The sequence below is a fragment of the Suncus etruscus genome, chromosome 12, assembly GCF_024139225.1.
Source record: "Suncus etruscus isolate mSunEtr1 chromosome 12, mSunEtr1.pri.cur, whole genome shotgun sequence".
In the NCBI taxonomy this organism is placed as follows: Eukaryota; Metazoa; Chordata; class Mammalia; order Eulipotyphla; family Soricidae; genus Suncus; species Suncus etruscus.
This window is the reverse complement of record NC_064859.1, coordinates 39,499,895-39,524,273: the sequence shown is the minus strand read 5'-3', so window position 1 is coordinate 39,524,273 and position 24,379 is coordinate 39,499,895. Positions and strand designations below refer to the sequence as shown.

General features: G+C 35.9%; 1 protein-coding gene across 1 annotated transcript in view; it reads right to left on the bottom strand.

Annotated features, from left to right (window-relative positions):
• CCDC88A (coiled-coil domain containing 88A) overlaps positions 1–24,379 on the bottom strand; it is a 151,000-nt gene that overhangs the window by 94,487 nt on the left and 32,134 nt on the right. Inside the window, 4 exon segments of the mRNA XM_049784762.1 lie at positions 12,204–12,344; positions 15,609–15,692; positions 20,982–21,040; positions 21,596–21,665. Of these exon segments, the coding sequence (XP_049640719.1) occupies positions 12,204–12,344; positions 15,609–15,692; positions 20,982–21,040; positions 21,596–21,665 (354 nt within the window).

Sequence of the window (24,379 nt, the reverse complement as noted above, 5' to 3'; positions counted from 1 at the left end):
TGAGGGGCCAGCAAAATATTTAAAACAACTGTTGACAAATCTGAAAAACAATATCAATAACAACACAATAATTGTGGGGGACCTCAACACTGCTTTGTCAACACTGGATAGGTCAACCAGACTGAAACCCAACAAGAATATACTAGACCTGAGGAGAGAAATGGAAGAAAGAGGCCTAGTGGATATATATAGGACACTCCATCCCCAGAAACCTGGATACACATTCTTCTCCAATGTACATGGGACATTCTCCAGGATAGACTACATGCTGGCACATAAAACATACCTCCATAATATCAAGAGAATAGAAATTTTGCAGACTACCTTCGCTGACCACAAGGCTCTGAAATTATTTGTGAATTCCAAAGGGACTCAGAAGAAAAACTTTAACACCTGGAAGTTAAACAGCCTCATACTCAATAACCAGTGGGTCCGAGATGAAATCAAGAAGGAAATCAAAAGGTTCCTGGAAACAAATGACAATAAAGACACAAACTATCAGAACTTATGGGACACAGAAAAAGCAGTACTGAGAGGAAAATTTATAGCTTTGCAAGCACACATCAGGAAGGAAGAAGGAGCTTACCTGAGTAGCTTAATGACACAGCTAATAGAACTAGAAAGTACTCAACAAAAGGACCCAAAAATAGGAAGACAGAAGGAAATAACAAAGCTGAGAGCAGAAATCAACAAATTGGAAACCCAAAAAACAATCCGAAAGATCAACGAAAGCAGAAGTTGGTTCTTCGAAAAAATAAACAAGATTGATAGACCACTGGCAAACCTAACAAAGAAAGAGAAAGAGAGAAACTTGATAACTCGTATTAGGAATGAAAAAGGAGAGATCACTACTGATATGACAGAGATTCAAAGGGTAATCAGAAACTACTTTGAAAAACTCTATGCCACTAAAAATGAGAACCTGGAAGAAATGGATAAATTCTTGGACTCTTATAATCTTCCACGGTTGAAAGAAGAGGATGTAGCATATCTAAACACCCCCATCACCATTGATGAAATAAAAATGGTAATCAAAAGTCTGCCCAAAAACAAAAGCCCAGGCCCAGATGGATTCACTAATGAATTCTATCAAACTTTCCAAGAGGAACTACTACCAATCCTGGCAAGACTCTTTCATGAAATTGAACAAGTGGAAACACTTCCAAATAGCTTTTATGAAGCCAACATCACCTTGATACCTAAACCAGACAGAGATGCTACGAAAAAAGAAAATTACAGACCAATATCTCTGATGAATGCAGATGCAAAGATCCTCAACAAAATCCTGGCAAATAGGATTCAATACCTCATTAAGAAGATCATCCACTACGATCAAGTAGGTTTCATCCCAGGAATGCAAGGATGGTTTAACATCCGTAAATCTATCAACATAATACACAACATCAACAACAAGAAAAATAAAAACCACATGATTATATCAATAGATGCAGAGAAAGCATTTGACAAGGTCCAACACCCATTCTTGATCAAAACTCTCAGCAAGATGGGAATGGAAGGAACCTTTCTCAATATAGTTAAGGCCATCTACCACAAGCCAGTGGCAAATATTATCCTCAATGGAGAAAAACTAAAAGCCTTCCCTCTAAATTCTGGCACAAGACAAGGCTGTCCTCTCTCACCACTCCTATTCAACATAGCACTGGAAGTACTTGCTATAGCGATTAGGCAAGAAAAAGATATCAAGGGAATCCAGATAGGAAAGGAAGAAGTCAAGCTCTCATTGTTTGCAGATGACATGATGCTCTACTTAGAAAACCCTAAAGACTCTACCAAAAAGCTTCTAGAAACAATAGACTCATATAGCAAGGTGGCAGGCTACAAAATTAACACACAAAAATCAATGGCCTTTCTATACACCAATAGTAATAAGGAAGAAATAGACATTAAGAAAACAACCCCATTCACAATAGTGCCACACAAACTCAAATATCTTGGAATCAACTTGACTAAAAATGTGAAAGACCTATACAAAGAAAACTATAAAACTCTGCTCCAAGAAATAAGAGAGGACACGCGGAAATGGAAACACATACCCTGCTCATGGATTGGCAGGATTAACATCATCAAAATGGCAATACTCCCCAAGGCGTTATACAGATTCAACGCTATCCCTCTAAAGATACCTATGACATTCTTCAAAGAGGTAGATCAGGCACTTTTGAAATTTGTTTGGAACAATAAACACCCTAGAATAGCTAAAGCAATCATTGGGAAAAAGAATATGGGAGGAATTACTTTCCCCAACTTTAAACTTTACTACAAAGCAATAGTTATCAAAACAGCATGGTATTGGAATAAGGACAGACCCTCATATCAGTGGAATAGGCTTGAATACTCAGAAAATGTTCCCCAGACATACAATCACCTAATTTTTGATAAAGGAGCAGGAAATCCTAAATGGAGCAAGGAAAGCCTCTTCAACAAGTGGTGTTGGCACAACTGGCTAGCCACTTGCAAAAAATTGAACTTAGACCCCCAGCTAACATCATGTACGAAGGTAAAATCCAAATGGATTAAAGACCTCGATATCCGACCCCAAACCATAAGATATATAGAACAACACATAGGCAAAACTCTCCAGGACATTGAGACTTCAGGCATCTTCAAGGAGGAAACTGCACTCTCCAAGCAAGTGAAAACAGAGATTAACAGATGGGACTATATTAAGTTGAGAAGCTTCTGCACCTCAAAGGAAATAGTGCCCAGGATTCAAGAGCCACCCACTGAGTGGGAGAATCTATTCACCCAATACCCATCAGACAAAGGGCTAATCTCCAAAATATACAAGGCACTGACAGAAATTTACAAGAAAAAAACATCTAATCCCATCAAAAAATGGGGAGAAGAAATGAACAGACACTTTGACAAAGAAGAAATACAAATGGCCAAAAGACACATGAAGAAATGCTCCACATCACTAATCATCAGAGAGATGCAAATCAAAACAACAATGAGATACCACCTCACACCACAGAGAATGGCACACATCACAAAGAATGAGAACAAACAGTGCTGGCGGGGATGTGGAGAGAAAGGAACCCTTATCCACTGCTGGTGGGAATGCCGTCTAGTTCAACCTTTATGGAAAGCAATATGGAGATTCCTCCAAAAACTGGAAATCGAGCTCCCATACGATCCAGCTATACCACTCCTAGGAATATACCCTAAGAACACAAAAATACAATACAAAAATCCCTTCCTTACACCTATATTCATTGCAGCACTATTTACCATAGCAAGACTCTGGAAACAACCAAGATGCCCTTCAACAGACGAATGGCTAAAGAAACTGTGGTACATATACACAATGGAATATTATGCAGCTGTCAGGAGGGATGAAGTCATGAAATTTTCCTATACATGGATGTACACAGAATCTATTATGCTGAGTGAAATAAGTCAGAGAGAGAGAGAAAAACGCAGAATGGTCTCACTCATCTATGGGTTTTAAGAAAAATGAAAGACATTCTTGTAATAATAAATTTCAGACACAAAAGAGAAAAGAGCTGGAAGTTCCAGCTCACCTCAGGAAGCTCACCACAAAGAGTGATGAGTTTAGTTAGAGAAATAACTACATTTTGAACTGTCCTAATATTGAGAATGTATGAGGGAAATGTAGAGCCTGTTTAGGGTACAGGCGGGGGTTGGGTGGGGAGGAGGGAGATTTGGGACTTGGGTGATGGGAATGTTGCACTGGTGATGGGTGGTGTTCCTTTTATGACTGAAACCCAAACACAATCATGTATGTAATCAAGGTGTTTAAATAAAAAAAAAAGAAAAAAAAAAAAGAAGAAACAGTCCTCCCCTCAATCCAAAGCCTATCCTGACACCAGTACCTTCTGCCATCCCGTCTTTGCTCTTCCCTCAGCCTGCCACTTGTCCTGACACCTACTTTATCTTCCACCCCATCTCAGGTGTGTCACCCAAGTGAGGGGGCTTTTGGGTCCAAATATCAACTGGGAACCTTCAATCTGTCAGTGTAACCACCAATCTCTTCCCCCAACTTCTTCCTTCAGCCCGCCACCCGTCACGTCACCCATCCCATCAGCAGTCCCATCTCATCAACAGAAATCAAGGAGTCACTAGCCTGCAAAATTAAGTAATCTATAGATGAACAATTCAACAAACTCAAAGAAGAACTCTTTCAGAAGATGAGAGAATCCATACAAATGGAACTGAAGGAACTACAAAACATAATAGAATTGCAAACCATGGGGCCGGAGAGATAGCATGGAGGTAAGGCGTTTGCCTTGCATGCAGAAGGATGGTGGTTCGAATCCCGGCATCCCAGATGGTTCCCTGTGCCTGCGAGGGTCGATTTCTGAACATATAGCCAGGAGTAACCCCTGAGCGCTGCCGGGTGTGACCCAAAAACCAAAAAAAAAAAAAAAATCGCAAACCATAGTAGTAGAATTATACAGGTGGAGAATTGGATAAATGAACCTGAAGACAAATTATAAGCCAGCAGTGATAAAGAAGTCTAAAAAGAAAGAAGACAAAACACTGGAAGAAAATGTAAGGTACAAAGACAAGAGAAACAATCTTGGAATTATAGGAATACCAGAAGGAGAAGAAAACGGGAATGGGTAAGAACAAGTAGTGAGGGAGATAATAGTAGAGTACTTCCCCCCGCTTGGGGAAGAGGTTTCTCTACAAATCCAAGAGGCTAAAAAAGAGTATCAAACAAAACAGATCTTAGCAGAACAATACCAAGACATATTGAAATCCAAATAGCAAAAAAAAAAAAAAGGAGAGAGAGAGAGAAATGGACTTTTTAAAGTAGAAAGAGGGAGGAAAAACCTTAAGTACAAAGAAAAGAACATATGAATCAAACCGTATCTCCCATTTGAAATAATCCAGGCAAGAAAAGAGTGGAATGATATATTCAAATTACTGAATGAACAAAAATTTTAACCTAGAGTCCATTATCCAGCAAAACTCACATTTATATGGAAGGTAAGGATAAAAACATTCTCAGACAAACAAGAATAGGCAACATTCATGCTAACCAAACCACTCTAAATGAACTACTCAGAGATCAATTATATAAACAAAATACCCAATTGTAACAGCAACAAATTTACACAATATAATGTCACATACTGTTAACAATACTGTTAACAGTTTCCTAAAATGTCAATGGACTAAACTCTCACATCAAGTGGCATAGTAGTGGATTGGATCAGGAAACAAAATCCAGCTATTTGCTTCTTTCACGAAAAATATCAAGATATATACTGGCTTTGAGTAAGAGTATGGAAAACAATTATACAAACTAACTACTGGGGGAAAATTGCTGACACAGCCATACTTATAACAGACCAAATTGTATTTAACCTCAAGAAAGTACTTAAGGACAGGTATGAACACTACTTCCTGACTAGGGGAAAAATAGACCATGAAATACTAACTCTGATCAATATATATGCACCAGGGCTTTGGGATCCGAAAGCTACACTAGCAGCACCCAAGTGAGGGACAAAGCAGGGACCAGGGCAACAGAGAAAAAACAGAGGCCACGATGGCAGAGCCTATGGGTTTGGGATGCAAAAGCCATGACAAAGACACCCAGGTAAAGGACAGAATCCAAGACAAAGAGCCAGAACCACAAGGAAGTGGAAACATATACCCAGTTCATGGATTGACAGGATTAACATAATGAAAATATACAGATTTAACATAATCTCTCTAAGGACATCCATGACACTCTTCAAAGAAGTGGATCAAACACTTCTAAAATTCATTTGGAACAATAAAAGCTTAGAAATAGCTAAAGATGGGAAAAATGGGAGAAACACTCTCTCAACATTAAACTTTACTGTATAGCAATAATCATTAAAACAGCATGGTATTCCATGCAGGGGCTAGTGCCCCCGCACGCACAGTATATATTAAGAGTATTCCCTATCCTTAAGTTTTGTTTTGCATATGCAGAATGTCCATTTTGTATTCTGCCCTTTCGCACACCCCTTTCAAAGCGCATTTTTACTTCTTAACTCTCTCACCCCCCAACTATCAGTAACCCACATTACTCTTTTTAACTTCAGTACTGCACAATCTTAATCACAGACCAAAGTCGTGCCATGGATCTAACAACCCCCAACTATTTCAAAAGACTTAAAATGGACACGTATGTCTTTTGAATATTTTATGTGTTTTTCTTTGTCAGCTATAAGTCTTACTAAATATTCTCTTATACAGTGACGATTCTAACCACTTTTTATCTTTTCTTCTCTTTGTGAACTGTTCAATAAAGAATTTTGGTGAAAGAGTCCCTCAGTTTAATGCTTATGATTGAACCATTTCATAAGGATTGTTGGACTTGTTCTTATGGCCCCCATATGCATCGATAATACCATGTGGCACTGTTCCTTGTTTGCATAGGCACATTGAAATGGGAAAATACTATACATACAAATATAATCTTATCTAACAGAGATTGGAATACACAAATCTTGTAGTGCAACAGGACCTTACACCCTGAACACTGACATAATGACCTGGCACAGCCTCAGAAGAATGGGCATTCTCCATTCACCCCTGAACCAGGGAAGTCATCCACAAAACATCCAAGTTTGTCTATAACATCACCTGGAAGCAATCCTCTACCAGGGAAGACCCTACCGCTGCTCTGACATCGACCTGCTCAAAAGAGACTTCCCTTAACACTGAGAAGACTTAACAATAACGACCTGCTTACAGGACAGGGATCTCCTCATTGCCCTTTAATTGTGAGGTGAAACTAGAGGATGCTCCACATCCTGACTTCACTGTAGGATATGCATATTCCAGGATCTTTAATACAGAAACATGATACCAACAACAGAGACTGTATGAAAAATAAAAGTGTGTTGGCACTACAGACAATGTCTTGGATTAGACAAACTAGCTTGCCTGGAGCCTAGAGTTGGTCTTATGCCAGGAAACTTCAGGGGTAAGGTCTCCTTGTATTTAAGCCAAGGTTTTTCCTTTCCATGTCCCTCATATTTTGGTGGGCCTATGCAAACAATAATTGCCACTCTAACACCATTTACTGTGCTCCTTTGACTCTAATCCAGTGGTCCTCAAACTATGGCCTACGGGCCACATATTGTATTTGTATCTGTTCTGTTTCTTCATTGCAAAATAAGATATATGCAGTGTGCATAAGAATTCGTTCATAAGTTTTGTTTTTACTATAGTCAGATCCTCCATTGGTCTGAGGGACAGTGAACTGGCCCCCTATTTAAAAAGTTTGAGGACCTCTGCTCTAATCCTTAAAAAAAAAAACACTTAAACTTTCGAGGTTAATTTAAACTAATATGCATGTGCATGGAAATGTAAAAAAATACTATGCCTTTAATGTTTAAGGAGTTACATAAGTTTTATGGCTTTAGATTGCTTTGTGTGCTGCTAAGAAATATTATAATGTATTACAATCTGGGGATTTGAGGGACAAAGTAATTGTATATGGGTTCTGTTTTATTTATCTTAATGTTCTTTGGCTGAAAATTCAAAGTTAAAATATCAGCAAGGGGACTTCTGAGAATTCTGTTTATGGGTGATTGTCCTTCCACTGTAACTTTACCTTGTCCTCTTTCTTTGCATCTTTGTTCTCATAATTAAAAATAAAAAATTTAAAAATAAAACAAAAAAACAGGGGGCCGGGAAGGTGGCGCTAGAGGTAAGGTGTCTGCCTTGCAAGTGCTAGTGTAGGACGGACCGCAGTTCGATCCCCCGGTCCCATATGGTCCCCCCAAGCCAGAGGCGATTTCTGAGCGCATAGCCAGGAGTAACCCCTGAGCGTCAAATGGGTGTGGCCCAAAAACCAAAAAAAAAAAAAACCCCAAAAAAAACAGCATGGTACTGAAATAAAGACGGGGGCTGGAGGGATAGTGCAGCAGTAGGGCGATTACCTTGCACGCAGTTGACCCAGGATGGACCTGGGATCAATGCCTGGCATCCCAGATGGTCCCTGAGCCAGGAGAGATTTCTGAGCGCAGAAGCAGGAGTAACCCCTAAGCACCGCCAGGTGAGGCCCAAAAACCAAAAGAAAAAAAAATAAAATAAAGACAAAACCTCAGATCAAGAAAATAGACTTGGGTATTCAGAGAATGTTCCCCAGACATACAATCAATCTTTGATAAAGGTGAAAAAAATGGAGCAAGGAAAGCCTCTTCAAAAAGTGGTACTAGGAAAACTAGTCAGTCACATGCAAAAAAAGTGAACTTAGACCTTTATATAAAGCCAATCACAAAGTCAAATCAAAATGGATTACAGATCTTGATATTAGACATAAAACAATAAGTTATATAGAAGAAAACATAGGCAACTGTCAAAGACATCATCACAGAGAAACTCCCAGAGCTAAAGACTGCATGGAATCAAATCCTGTAAGCCCGAAGAGTACCAGCTAAAAGAGAGTTGAAGAAAAAGAACTCAAGACACATCCTAGTCATAATGACAAATCCTACAGATATAGAATACTGAAACCAATAAGATCAAAAAAGGAAAATTACATTCAAAGGAGCATCCATAAGATTTACAGCAGACATGTCCCAAGAAATTCTCAAGGCCACAAGACAGAGGTGGGATATTGTGACAAGACTGAATGAAATGGAAGCTTCACCTAGAATACTGCTCCCAGCCCCTCTTGTTCAGGTTTGAAGGATGGATACATAGCTTCACAAATAAGCAATAGCTCAGAAACTTTACATATGCAAAACCAGCCTTAAAGGAAAAACTGAAAGGTCTACCTTAAGGTGTGTCTGTCTTGACACACCAAACTTATACACAAAGATGACATTAAATCCCATGACAATCATCTCCCTCAATGTCAATGGACTAAATGCACTAGTTAAGAGACACAAAGTGGCTAGGCTAAATGGATCAAAAAGATGAATCCAACCTTCTGCTGCCTACAAGAAACACACCTGAATAGTCAGAACAAACATAGACTCAAAATCAAAGGCTGGAGGAAAATCATCCAAGCAAACAACACCCTTAAAAAAGCTGGAGTGGCCATATTAATATAGACGACACAAACTTTAGACTCAGAAAAGTTGTAAGGGACAAAGATGAACACTTTGTACTAATTAAGGGATACGTGCACCCAATGAGAGACCAGTAAATTATCTAGTACAATTAGTGACAAATTTGAAAGAGGACATGAGAGACCTCAACACAGCCCTATCAACACTTGCTAGGTCAACCATACTAAAACCCAACAAAAATATACTAGCCCTGAAAAGAGAAATGGAGAAAGAGGTCTAGTAGATATATATAGGACACTCCACCCCCAGAAACCTGGACACACATTCTTCTTCAATGTACATGGGTCATTTTCCAGGATAGACCACATGCTAGCACATAAAACATACCTCCATAAAATCAAGAGGATAGAAATTTTGCAGGCTACCTTTGCTGACCACAAGGCTCTAAAGTTAGATGTGAACTACAAAGTGACACAGAAGAACGTTAACAACTGGAAATTAAACAGCCTGCTACTGAACAACCAGTAGGTCCAAGATGAAATCAAAGAGGAAATCAAAACTTTCCTGAAAACAAATCACAATGAAGATACAAACTATCAGAATCTATGGGACACAGCAAAAGCAATACTGAGAGGAAAATTTATAGCTTTGCAAGCATACATCAGGAAGGAAGAAGGAGCATACCTCAATAGCCTAATGATGCAGCTAATTAAATTAGAAAATGATCAGCAAAAGGAACCAAAACTAGGGAGAAAGGTAAATAACAAAGCTGAGAGCAGAAATCAATGAAGTAGAGACCCAAAAAACAATCCAAAAGATCAACGAAATTAGAAATTGGTTCTTTGAAAAAAATAAACCAGATTGATAAACCATTGGCAAAACTCACAGAGAGAGAGAGAAACTTGATTACCTGTATCAGAAATGAAAATGGGGAGATCACTACAGATATTACAGAGATTCAAAGGGTAATCAGACACTACTTTGAGAAACTCTATGCACCAAATATAAGAATCTGGAAGAAATGGATAAGTACTTGGACTCCTATAACCTTCCACGGTTGAATAAGGAAGATGTAGCGTGTCTAAACAACCCCATCACCACTGAGGAAATTAAAACGGTAATCAAATGTCAAACCAAAACAAAGCCCACACCTATATTCATTGCAGCACTATTTATAATAGCCAGACTCTGGAAACAACCAAGGTGCCCTTCAACAGATGAATGGCTAAAGAAACTGTGGTACATCTACACAAAAGAATATTATGCAGAGATGAAGTCATGAAATCTTCCTATACATGGATGTACATGGAATCTATTATGCTGAGTGAAATAAGTCAGAGGGAGAGAGATAGACACAGAATAGTCTCATTCATCCATGGATTTTAGGAAAAATAAAAGACATTTTTTGACCAAGTGGATTTTATCCTGGGGATGCAAGGATGGTTGCATATATAGAAATCAATCAACATTACACACCTCCTCAGTAAAAGGATGCAAATAAGCTGATCCTATCAATTCAGAAAAAGCATTTGACAAGATCCAACACCTATCCACAATTAAAACCCTCAGCAAAATAGATGTGGAAGGAACCTTCCTCAAGATAGTAACAGCTATCTATAAAAACCCATAGCTGACATTATCTTTTTTATTTCTAATATCTTTATTTTAAGCACATGGTTACAAACATGTTCGTAGTTGGGTTTCAGTCATAAAAAGTACAACTCCTTCAGCAGTACAACATTCTTGCTGAAGCCTCATCCCCCACCCTTTCTCCCTAGGTAACTTGACCTTACCTGCAAGACCCCTCCCATTACCCACCTTTGGCTAAAGGTGGCGTCAGGATTACAAAACGTTCTTTTATATTTCAGAGAAGGGGGAGATGAAGCCTCATCCCCCACCCTTTCTCCCTAGGTAACTTGACCTTACCTGCAAGACCCGCCCATTCCTGGGAGGGGTCTTGGAAAAGGTAGATAAGCCTTTGACCCAGGGGATTCAGGGCCCTTTTGGCTTTTGGCTGGCTCTCGCGCTTCTGGTCTTTGGCCAGCATGGAGGTGAAAGGAAAGATGGCTGAAAGGAGTTAAGATGCAGGGCTAGCGAAGAATGGCTGTGCTTGAAAGGTTATAAGCCACACATGTGGTGAATAGGGCATGAATAAAGTTGATGCTTCCTGATGCCTGCCTGTGAGTGAGTTCAATACCCGTCGCTTTCCTGGACCTCAGACCCGCCAGCTGATGGGAGATGAAGCCATGTGGCCAGGACCTAAGGACAAAGGCCTCTATCTTTCGTCATCCTTCACAATCCAGCCCCATCATTAATTATTTAACACAACACTTGCCACCAATGTCCCTCATCAATTGCCACAGAATAGAGAACCTGGAAGAAATGGATAAATTCTTGGACTTTTATAACCTGACAAGGTTGAACTAAGATGATATGGAATACCTGAACAGACCTATCACTATTAAAGAAATTGAAATGCAATAAAAAGGCTTCCCAAAAACAAGAGCCCAGGCCAGATGGATTCATGAGAGAATTCTTTAAAACCTTTAAAAGAGTACCTACAACTAATCCTTTCAAGCTTTTCCAGGAAATTGAAGAAACACTCTCAGTTTTCTATAAAGCTAACATCCTGATACCAAAGACACCACCAAAAAAGAAAATTACAAGTTGATATCGTTAATGAATACAAATGCAAAGGTCCTCCACAAAATACTAGCACATAGAATCTAACAATTCATCAAGATCATATATCATGACCAAGTAGGATTCATTCCAGAGATGTAAGGATGGTTTAACATGTGCAAAGCAATAAATTCACCATATCAATACAAAAAAAACCTAAAAATTATAGCAATAAATGAAGAAAAAGTATCTGACAAGGTCCAGCACCCTTTATAATAAAAACTCAGCAAGATGTGAATTAAAGAAACTTTCCTCAATATAGTCAAAACAATTCATCACAAGACCATGGCAAACATTACCCTCAATGGAAAAAACTAAAAGCATTTCCTCTACTATGTGGCACAAGACAAGGTTTCTTATCACTTCTATTCAGTATAATACAATAACTACTTGCCACAGCTATTAGAGAAAAAAAGATATCAAGGGCATCCAGATAGTAAAAGAAGATGCCAATCTCTCACAGTTACCAGATGACATAATACACTTAGAAAGCAAACTTTCTTGATATATATAAAGAATTATACATGCCTCTGAATGCTCATCTCTTTCATCTATAAGTCGTTTTAGATGTAAGGCCATATTTTTCAAAAGTGGCTCCATTTCCTCTTGAGACATAAGGTTTACTTCCATCCACTGAAGATCAAATACATTTTCCTGATTATGGGTAACCTTTAGAAAAGCAACAAAATGAACAATTAAAAAGACAAATTAAGTTTAAAAATATGCTTCATTTTAAAATATAAGCTGAAATATTACATGTTCTTGTAGTACAAAATTAGTTGACTAAATATATCTTTTACCTATATATAAATATACATATATATTTCCCAGTCATCTAAGAGAATTTTATTTAAGATATTCCTAAGGGAAAGTATTATCAGAAAGTCTGACACTTTCTGGAAAATAATTTTAATTTTTACTTAAATAAGAATGAAAATACTAGGGCAGAAGTATCAAGACACTTGCATTTGATTCCTATCCTATGTGGTCCCCCCAGTGTCAACCAAAGAGAGCCCTGAGCACATAACCAGGAGTTTCTGGGTGTGGCCCCAAAACTAAAAATTAATAAAGCAAACAATTGAATAAACATACTGAACTGAATTTAAAGGCAAACATTTTTAATCCTGTAGGAAGTATATTTTTTCCTTTTCATGCCTGAAAGGCTAAGAGCCTTGTCACATTACCTTAGGAGAAAAGGAGAAAAGGACCTCCAATATAAAGAATTTTTTCATTCTTAAAGAATTTTAAAATTATATAAAGAAAATATTTTTCATTCTCTTTCCTGCTGTGATCTTGAAATTTTGCTTTAACAATAAACAGAAATAACACTTTCAAAAATAATGGCATATTTAGCTACTCAAATACTTAGTTTTTATTAAAAACATAAACTACCTCTGTCTCTCTCTCCTACTTGAATTCACTGAGAATTCAGTTAGTGAATTCTGGTGGGGCTTGGAGGACCACATGTGATGCTAGGGATCAAACCCAGGTTGGCTGTGTGCAAAGAAAACACCCTAGCACTGTACTGTGCCTCCGGTCACATGTGGTTTGTATTTAAAATTTTTTTTTCTTTAACTACTAAAAATAGGTCTTAGGAACAAACTTATGCATTAAGGTAGCAGACTACAAAATTAATGCACTCATTTGCAAAAATGCACTCTTAAATCTGTTGTTCTTTTATATATTAAAGTGATGAAGAAGAGAATTTAAAAAATATCATCCTATTTGTAGTCATTTCTAAAATATCTCATCTAGGTGCCTTGTTAGTGCAGTAGGTAATGTGTCAGTCTCAAAATCTCATCTAGTTTTCAACTTAGCAAAGGCATTAAAAGAGCTATTTCATGAATATTATCTATCACTCTTGGAATAAACAAAAGAATACGCAAGGAAATAAAAACATAACTTGTTCATAGATAGGAAGAATCACCATGTTTAAATGACCAGATCATTAGAAATAATGTATAAATGCAACACAATTTTGATCAAAATTCCCATGGCATTTTTCAAGGACACAGAAAAAAGTACTCCTAAAATTTATATGGAAATAATAGTCCCTGAGTAACCAAAGCTACCATAAAATTAAAATGAATGGGAGCACTGCATCCAGACTTTAATCTTTATGTCAAAGTTAAAGTAATTAAAACTTTAAATTCTGGAACAGACAGACTCTTAGATCAATGGATTAAATAAATTGAAAACCCAGAGATAAGCCCTCATACACATGGGAAGTTAATTTATGACATAGAAGCTAGATGTATGAAGTGAAGTAAGGAGAGTATCTTTAACAAATAATGCTATAAAAATACATAGAGGAAAACAGAGGAAGTACTCTCCCAAAAGCTTGTCCTCAGAGGCATCTTCAGTAATTTTATATATATATATATATATATATATTTATATATATATGTATGTATATATATATGATATCCAAATAAATAGAGATGAAGGCCAGGAGGAAGCCTACCACAAAGAGGGGGTGAATGCAGCTAGGCAGAGAAGGAAACACTGTGATAATAATTGGAAATAATCATTCTGGACAAGACAATAAATGCACTTGTTTAACACATATGAATATGTATATAGAATGTATCAAACACTTTCTCATAGCATAAAAGTATACACTTCATAAAAATATAAGAAAAACTGAGCTCTAAAAATGTCAACTAAATTAAAAATGATGCATGAAACACAAAATAATTTAAAACAGGAATATTCTTTTTTTTTATTTTTTCGGGCCACACCCATTTGATGCTCAGGGATTACTCCTTAAGCACTCAGAAATTGCCCCTGGCTTGGGGGGACCATATGGGATGTCAGGGGATCGAACTGCGGTCCTTTCTTGGCTAGCACTTGCAAGGCAGACACCTTACCGCTAGTGCCACCTCGCCGGCCCCAAAACAGGGCCAAAACAGGCCCCAAAAGTACCCTAAATAGTGCTTAATATTTTTCCCTTTTTCTTTCCTTAGTTTTTTCAAATCAACTTGTAAAATTTAATATGCTCTACTTCTAAAAAAATTCATCAAATTCACAATATTAAATGGCTAGTTTAAATACAGAAATAACAGCATAAGAACCACTCTTAAGGAACCAGAGCAATAACACAGTGGTAGAACATTTGCCTTGTACATGGCTGATTCAGGATGGACCTGGGTTCGATCGCTGGCATCCCATATGATTCCCTGAGCCAGGAGCAATTTTTGAGTGCATAGCCAGGAGTAACTGAGCATCAATAGGTGTGGCCCCAAAACAAAACAAAAAAGAATCACTCTTAAGTGTCAATGTGTCAAAGATGTTAAGATTTAAAATTTGTATATGGATGAGGAAAATTACTAGTTGTATTGCTGCCAGAAGTAAATCTTCATTAAATATTCTTTTTCCAGTAAACCCAAAGAAAACTGAAAAACTTGATACTAAAATTATTGTAGTACTCCATTTCAGTTTTGAAATACAGGCAATGACCAATATTCTGTTGCTTCCATTTACTACACTATTCATTCGGGGTCTCTAACAAAGACACATATTCCATTCCCCAAATAATATTATCTGCCTATGTCCCTAAAGATAAAATGGTACACTGCAATTAGTAATGTCCTAGTGAGTCATGTAATAAAATACCTATAAAAGAGAAGGAAGGGCCCGGAGATATAGTACAGCGGCGTTTGCCTTGCAAGCAGCCAATCCAGGACCAAAGGTGGTTGGTTCGAATCCCGGTGTCCCATATGGTCCCCCGTGCCTGCCAGGAGCTATTTCTGAGCAGACAGCCAGGAGTAACCCCTGAGCAACGCCGGGAGTGACCCCCCCCCAAAAAAAAAAAAAGAGAAGGAAATTTGTCTAAAATAAAAGCAAGTTTTATTGATATTTGCCCTTGTTGGTCTGTACAGTAGGTATTTTAGGAAATATAAGTTTCATAAAAATATAAACAGGTTAAATTACCTCTTGAATATGTGCGGCAACTGCTGCTTTTGTATCAAAATCTAAACCTTGAATTCTTTCAATAAATTCTTCTTTTTTCTGACACTAAAAAAATAAACGATCACTTATTTATATTATGTAGTCCTTAGTATGTTGCAAATAACTAAAAATTTATCAGGCTAAAATACTTGGCCACATTTTATACAGTACAAAGAAGGATTTGTCGTGTTCTGCATGGAAATAGTCTACCTAATATACTTACTAATAAAATAATAACAATTTATAAATTTATTTTAAACCAAGGCACAGAAAAATCCATACTATTTTTATGCTGGAAAGTTCTAAAGTGGGAAGCCATTACACAACCAAGCTGAGGTCAGTACAATATTATTATGCTAACTTTACAAACAGAAGTAAAGAATCAAGAGCTTGTTTCAGGGAGGCTAATGACTTGCCAAAAAACACAGTGAGTCAGTGGCAGAATTCGGAATACTGCCAAAATGTTCAGCCAGTCTTCGGCTAGCATCAAACAACGCAGTCTTTCTTCTTAGGAAAAATATTTTAAGCAATTTTTACTTCAAGTTTACAACTCATTCTCATATCTTCAGTTTATCGATCTTAATTTTAAAGAAAAATTATTTTGTGTGTGACCTAGTTCAACATTTATAATATAATAAATATCAGTTTTTTCTAAAATAGCATCAACAGGAGCAACATTTAATGAATATACAAATATAAAGTGAAATAAAGAAAACAATAATTCACACTGTATAACTCTGTATGTATGCTTGCGTGTGTTTATGCGTAAAGTGTGAAGGATTGAACCCAGGGCCTCACACATGCAATGCAAGATTCTTATCATAAAGCCATATCTCTAGTCCCTGAAAATCTTTATAAACTAAAACTATCAAAATGCAAATCTATTCATTTTCTACTTAGTACTAAATAATAGTTATAACATATACCTTAATCCCTGCTCCAGTCTGCAGCTCTATTCTATAAGCCAACTGTTGGTATAATTGTATTCATTAAGCTATAACATGAGAACTACATACAAAGTAAGACAGCACTGCCTTGTCTATTTTAGTTCTATCTACTGGACCTATCTATCTATCTACTATTCTGTGAAGATAGCATAATTTTTAAAAATGAACATTTTGTTTACTAAAAAACTTAGCAAGGTTCTAATTTATACTCTACATATTTGTTACATCAAACTATAAAATTTTTGTTCAATAATTTAGCACAGCTGTAGGGCGTTTGCCTAGCACATGGCTGCCCAGGACAGACCTGGGTTCAATCCCTGGCATCCCATATGGTCCCCCAAGCCAGGAGCAATTTCTGAGCACATAGTCAGGAGTAACCCCCTGAGTTTCACCAGGTGTGGCCCAAAAACCAAAATAATAATAATAATAATAATAATAATAATAATTTAAACATATTACCATTAGTGTAAAGTTCCATATTTAAGGACAAAATTATTACTGAAATACTATTATTTTAATTTTATTCACCAGAAGTATGCAATCTCCAACTTTAACTAAAAAAGTTAAAGAAAAATGAGATGAAAAAGAGTGTCAATACAAGAAAATTTTCTAGTAAATAATGTTTGACAGGTCTAGTGATAATAATAAAAATTGATTTTCAAATTATCTGTAGCATATATAAACTGAAAATGGTTCGATATGGTAACCCCAATTTTTAAATAAAATTCTTTCTTAAGGTCACCTATCTGTAAAAAAAATGACAGGGTTATAATTGCTACTAAATCTCACCTTTACTACAAATTCTAAATTTAAACACTATTTACATGTGTAGCTTCTAAATACTTGAAAAACAGCTAGTGCTTCTGAGAAGTTGAATTGCATTTCTGAAATTAATTTTAATTTAAAGAGCTACTGTGACTGAAAATTATATGAACAGTCCAATTATAAAGTATTAAAATAGTTTGGGTAAATCTGGGTAAAACAGTTTGGTTAAGGATACAAACTCAGTAGTCAAGTCCTCTAGCTGACCATATTCAAAAATGGTTCTCTGGGCCAGGGAGAAGTCCTGAAGGGATGGAATTATTGCCTCCCAGGCACTAGATCCCAAATTCAATGCCAGGTGTGGCCCTTTTGGTCCCTAAAACATTTCTGAAGAATAACCCCAACCCAATAACCTACTAGTTTTCTGAATCAAATATAGTGTCAGAATTGCTTCTGAGAGCACAGACAAAAGTCAACATTTTAAGTCCAACTATTCTTAACATGTAGTTACTTTTAGAATTAGGCAACCTAGTCAAAGTCCAATATAAGAAAGTATTATTTCTGCACACCAAATACTAGAATTATGTAAAACCTAAGTTTTGCTGAGACAAGATGAATTTTACATGATAATTAAGATATTTTCCAAACAATACTAAAAATAAAATCATTCTATGCATGACAATATTCACTTAGGTATTTTTAGGGATGGAGTGAAGAGTTTAGTCATCTCTGTAGGGTCTAGCTAATGATCAGAAGTAGTTCAGGAGATTGGTATTACATCCATGGCTTTTTTAATTCTGAAGAATTATGATTTATATGATTATATATATATTATATATATTATAAGAAATATGATTTAGTGAATAATGAAAATATCCAAAACAAATAATAAATAATTACTTTCAGATTCAGTTATTTCTGGGCTTCTATTAATGTATAATCAAGGAATAGAAAATCCCAATTATAATTTTACTGTTTTTAAAGAGAGGTCCCTTTAAAAATTTCACCATTTGTGAGTCAAAAAGATAGTATAGTGGTTAAGGTATTTGCCTTGCATCCTGCTGACTTGAGTTTAAATCCTGGGCACTTCATGTGGTCCCTTGTGTACCACCAGGGGTAAATCCTGATATGTCTTACATTGCACCCCAGGAGTAACCAAGAACAGAACTGGAAGTAGTCCTGATCACCACTGGGGTGTGCGTCAAACCCCACACCCACACCATTTTTCTACAAACACCAACTTGGGGATGGGGCATAATATCTATAAACCCTTCCCAGACGTAAATTAGAACTACAGGAACTCATCACCTTCTAATGAATTATAGGAAAAATAAGAAAACTTAAGAATCACTATAAAACTTGGCATACTGACATTAATGTAAGCTATTTTAGAAGACTGGCTCTCAGGACTCTTAGGACCAGAGAGAGAGCACAGAGACAACCCTGGTTCAATTGCTGGCATCCCATATGGTTCCCCTGAGCTTGCCAGGATTTAGTCCTGAGTGCAAAAGCAGGAGTAACCCCTGAGCACCACCAGGTATGTACCTCAAAACAAAACAAAACAAAAGATAGGCTCTTTATAAGGATAGGTTTATATACTTATTGTTTTGTTTTTATTATATGCAGTCTTTGGTTCTGTGCATCAATAAGAAGGAATGTACATATCTGTCATTACAATAAGGAGTCTCTGCTGGGCATGACTTCAATAGTAAGTTTTAAGAAACATACATATATTATACTGCTATACTTTACTTCTTAGTAAATTAAAATGTTTTAAATTACAAAAAGCAACAGTGGCTATAAAAACTATGAATTCTTGATAAATTGTTTAAGAAATACTTGTTTGAGAAAACCTGAAGAATCTGGGTTAACTAAGCTATCAAAAGTTTCTCCATTTGACAGAGGAAAAAAAAGAAGCATCTCATGCCACCTTTTCATTTTCTAGTATATGGATCATGTGAATCAAGAATATAGAAAGGTTGAAGAAAGCAACTTATATTAAAAATCTATTTTGTTATTATTATTGATGGTGACAACAATGGGTTTTGCTTTTGTTTTGTTTGTTAGGTCACACACAGTAGTCTACAAAGTTTTTTCCTGGTTCAGAGATCAGGAATCACTCTGGCACTGCTCAGGGAACATATGTGGAACCTGGATCAGCCATATCCAAGGTAAGTATCTTACTATTATCTTTCCAGCACCAACAATGGTTTTCTTAGTACAATTTTGAGGCTTTCCTTAAACAAACCCTTAATTGTATCCTATTATCACAATTTAGTCATCAGTAAGAACAACCAAATAATAACAAAAAGTAACTGTCTAATTTGTTATAACTGTTAAATTTACAGAACATTCATCAACAGAAGATATATTTTTTTAACAGAAGATATTTTACAAATAAATACGTCCACAAAGACTGTAAATAATTAAGGAACATGTCTCTTATCTCAAGATCTGATTACCAAATTGGAATAATAAATGACTAAAATACTATCTAGATGTTTAATTATAAATGTATAATTGACTATAATACAGCATGAAATTTTCATAACATACATTTCATAATCAAGTAGTTACCTCTAAAAGCCAACATTCTTTTGTTTCTTTTTCTTTTCTTTTTCTGTTTTTGAGCTATACCCAGCAGTGCTCAGGCTTATTTCTTGCTCTGAGCTCAAGGATCACTCCTGCTAGGGCTTGGGAATTAAATGTGGTGCTGAGGATTGAACCTAGGTCAGCTGTATGCAAAGCAAGTGCCCTATCTATTGTATTATTTCTCCAACCTCTAATTTGAGCATGTAATATCTGGTATATATGAAAAATTACTAATAATCATATTACTGACTTACATGAAAATTATAATCGCTATAACTAAAAATAATTAAAGGAAAGATATGTAAGCATTTGGTTTGAAAACCAATCCATTAGTCTACTATCCTGAGTAGATCTTCTTAGTTTCCTGGGACAGTCCTAATTTACACATGCAATTCCACTATCACTGTTAATAGCACCTTCCTGACACTAAGAAGTCTCTTAATCTGAAAAAAAAAAGTATTACATAAGACCTATTTAAAGGACTATAACTGATATAAGTAGCATTCAAGAAAATAGAAATATTCATAGCAATTGATAAAGTATTAATAACCCAAAGTTTAAATTATTTTTCATAATTTTTGCTTACTTTTTATGGTTTAATCTTTTTTTCTTCTGTAACACACCCATATGTGAATAAATAAAAAATGTTTTAAACAAGTTTTTTGTCTGGTTTGGTTTGGTTTTTGGTGTTCATCTTTCAGTGTGCTAGGGCTACTCTCAGCTGTTTTCAGGGATCATTCCTGGCAGTACTTGGAGTAAATGTGGGATCCAATTTGGGCCTCTGGCATACAATGCATGCACTCCAGTCCATTGGGCTATCTCTCTGTCCCTTTTGACAGGTTTTTAAGTTATCTTGAATAATATTTGAAAAACCTGGGACCTGAGTGAGAAACAACAGTACTTTTCTTCCAAATCTTAGAAGGGCTATATAGTTATTTAAAACTTGCGAACACAGACTAAACACTAAGGGATCTAACCTTAAGGCTTTCTGAAACTTGTCTGAAAAAACACAGAGGTTATTAAAATAAAAATACATAGAAATATTTCAGCTTACCTGAACTGCACAACCCAGTAAAAGTAAAAGCAACTTTTTAACTTCTTCTGTGCCTTGTTCTGCAATTAAAAGCAATTTAATAAGTTTAGTCCAGTGTGACTCCTTTATATTGACAAAATCACTTATGGAGATATCACAACATGATTGAAAGATTGAATCTTAATTATAAACACTATTATAACTAGAGTGGAGAATATGAAAGAGAAAGCTATGTGTACACAATATGCCTAACAGCAGAAGAAATAGATAAGGATCTCAATTCTGAAGAACAGCAGTATCTGTAACATAGGCTTCAAGGCTTTATGTAACATCTTACTATAAATCCACTACTTTTCTGTAATTATACTACACTGGTCTACCAAGTTAAGAGCTACTAGTGTAAAGTCATGTCAAGGTAATACAAAATGGTTCCTTGCAGGCTTGGCTTCTCTAAATATTACCAATGTTTTCTTCTTCTAAAGTACATCTTGATTAATCTTTCTGTAAAATGTAAATGGTAAGTCAAGAAGATCAAAACTTTAAATGGCAACAATAAACACACATGATCCTTATTAGCAAGCATAGTCACACAAAGATGAGAGTTCATTTTCACACTATCTTTCTTTTGTACATACCAGAAAATGGATTTTTGCCAATGATTAAGACATTTGGCAATGACATCATGATCAACTGCTGCAAAGTTTCCTATAAAAAGATACCAGTGATTGTTATTTGGATAATGTTTGTACAGTAATTATTCAATAAGATATAACATATATTTAAGTACCTTTCCATAAATATGATACATGACAAATATATATGACACAGGTGGTAGAAATGGTGCTGGAGCATAATGTGCTTAAAGCTTCACTATAAAAAGACATTAAATTACAGTGTCTTAATTAAAAAATTAAATAAAAATAACTTTTAAAAAGTTTTAAAAAGATATCTAAGGACTAAATGAATTTAACAACAAGTTACCAATATCAAAAAAACTAAAGTTGTATTGATGCCCAAAGTAAGTTGAACTTATCTAATATTATTAATTAGGCTGTATTCATTAATAAAAGATCAAGCACGTGTATAGGCTTTGTTTCTCTTTGGGGCAGCTTAAAGATCCTAATTTATATTAAAATTAACAAAGCCAATTATTTTATTGGAAGTAAATTGTCACTACAGTCACTAACAATGATATGCTTCAAAGGATATGGGATAAATAAGTCTGTGCATCATGTGATACTACTGAGGGTATTACTACTTTAGGGTATTACAGAAATAACGGGCATCTTTACAATTTGGCTGACATTACAGATGCATTATAGTTATTGAGAATCAAGTTTTTTTAAGTAACCAATTGTTTCCAAATCATCCTTTATTTAATACTTATAATGAGGAAGAAAATAACATAAAAAAATTAACCTGTATTGCTTTTAGAGGCATGTAATCCTAGAACTGAGAGATGAAATAATGGGATGAGTACATGCAGGAGGCGTGTTTTCAATCACTGGGATTGTTTGGTACCTTGAGTACTTCTAGGAGCAACTCCCAAGCACAGACCCAGAGTACCACCAAAAACAAAAATAGAAAACAAAACTAAAATAAAAATAAAAACAAAAATAGAAAAAATTGGGCCAGAGAGATAGCACAGCAATAGGGCATTTGCCTTGCACGCAGCAAATCCAGAATGAACAGTGGTTTGAATCCCAGCATCCCATATGGTCCCCCCCCACCATGCCTGCTAGGAGCAATTTCTGAGCACAGAGTCAGGAGAAACTCCTGAGCACCATCAGGTGTGATCCAAAAAACAAAAAAAAAACAAAAAACAAAAAAAAGAAAAGAAAAAGAAAAAGAAAAATTGTATAATTCCATTAATGCTCTTACTCATAGTTAGTGTGTAGCCTGACCCAGAGGCTTATAGAATAATTCTTTTGTCTATGTTTTTTAATAATATTTAAGAGAAGTTTAGAAAATTTCTCTTCAGCATTTTTTTTGCTTTAAAATAATTACGTTTGACAACATACTCAATATATGTACCGTGCTAGGTAAATAGAATTACAATTATTTAAAGTGCATGCCTAAAACTGCCCAAAACTTATATTAAATAATAAGAATTCGGGTATTTAATAAATCCATGGTTTCAGGTTAAAGACAAATGATCTTGAGAGAGATATAAATAACAGAAAACTGGGATGAAAAGCTTCTACTTAATTCTGAGTTCCCTTTGCTTAATAATCAAAATTCTTAGGATTACTATGAGTATAAATTTGTCAAAAATAAAAAGTGAGATAGGTGTCTAACTTCTCCCTAACAAAAAAGGAATTCAGTGATAAAGCAAAATCTTTAGAATACTAAGAAAAAATGTTAACCTAGAACTCATATGCTAGACAAACCATCTCCATGAATAAGAATAAAATTAGGGCATTCTGAAAAAAATGGAGAAACTTTAGTAATAACGTGTTCTTTCTATATAACATTTTAACATCTCCCAGCATCCCATATGGTCCCCCAAGCCAGGAGCAATTACTGAGTGCATAGCCAGAAGTAACCCCTAAGCGTCACCGGAAATGGCCCAAAATCCCCCCCCCCAAAGAAGTTTGAATCAGAGTTATAATTATAAGCTAACTCTGATTTTGAATTCAATGTATTTCATTCTTTAAACACTCAAAACAAATTTTTTATCAAAGGTGGAATTGAGATACAAAATAAAACAAGTGGGTAAGGAAAGAAAACGTATAGCATTACCTAAAAAAAATTACTTGAACACTTTAAGCCTTAAAGAAGGAGAATGAGTAAGCATACTAAGTTCATAGTACTATTCCATAAAAGAGTTAACAATTTTGAACTTTTGATTTTGGGGGCTACACAGGCAGTGCTCATGTTTTACTTCTGGCTCTGAATTCAGGCATCACTTCTGGGAGACCATCTGGGCTATCAGAAATCAAACCCGGGTCTGCAGTATACAAGGCAAGTACTCTAAATACTTGTAAGTATTTACAAGTATATTACTTGTAAGTAAGTACTCTAAATAATACTCTAAATACCTCTGTACTATAAAAACTGATAAACGAATGATATAATTCTCCATCATTTAACTTTAACAATTTTAAGCTTCAACAAAGCCTCAGAGCATATAAAGAAAAAACTGACAAATATACCAAAGATATCAATGCATCTGTCTCAGCAACTAAAGCTTGAAAGAAAAAATTAACAAAGCTACAAAAAAAGTTTGAATCATGGAGCCGAGCAGTGACGCAGCAGTAGGGCGTGCCTTGCACACGACTGACCTACGACGGATTGAGGTTCGATCCCCCAGTGTCCCATAACCAAGCCAGGAGCAATTACTGAGTGCACAGCCAGGAGTAACTCCTAAGCGTCACTGGGTGTGGCCCAAAACCCCCCAAAAAAGTTTGAATCAGAAC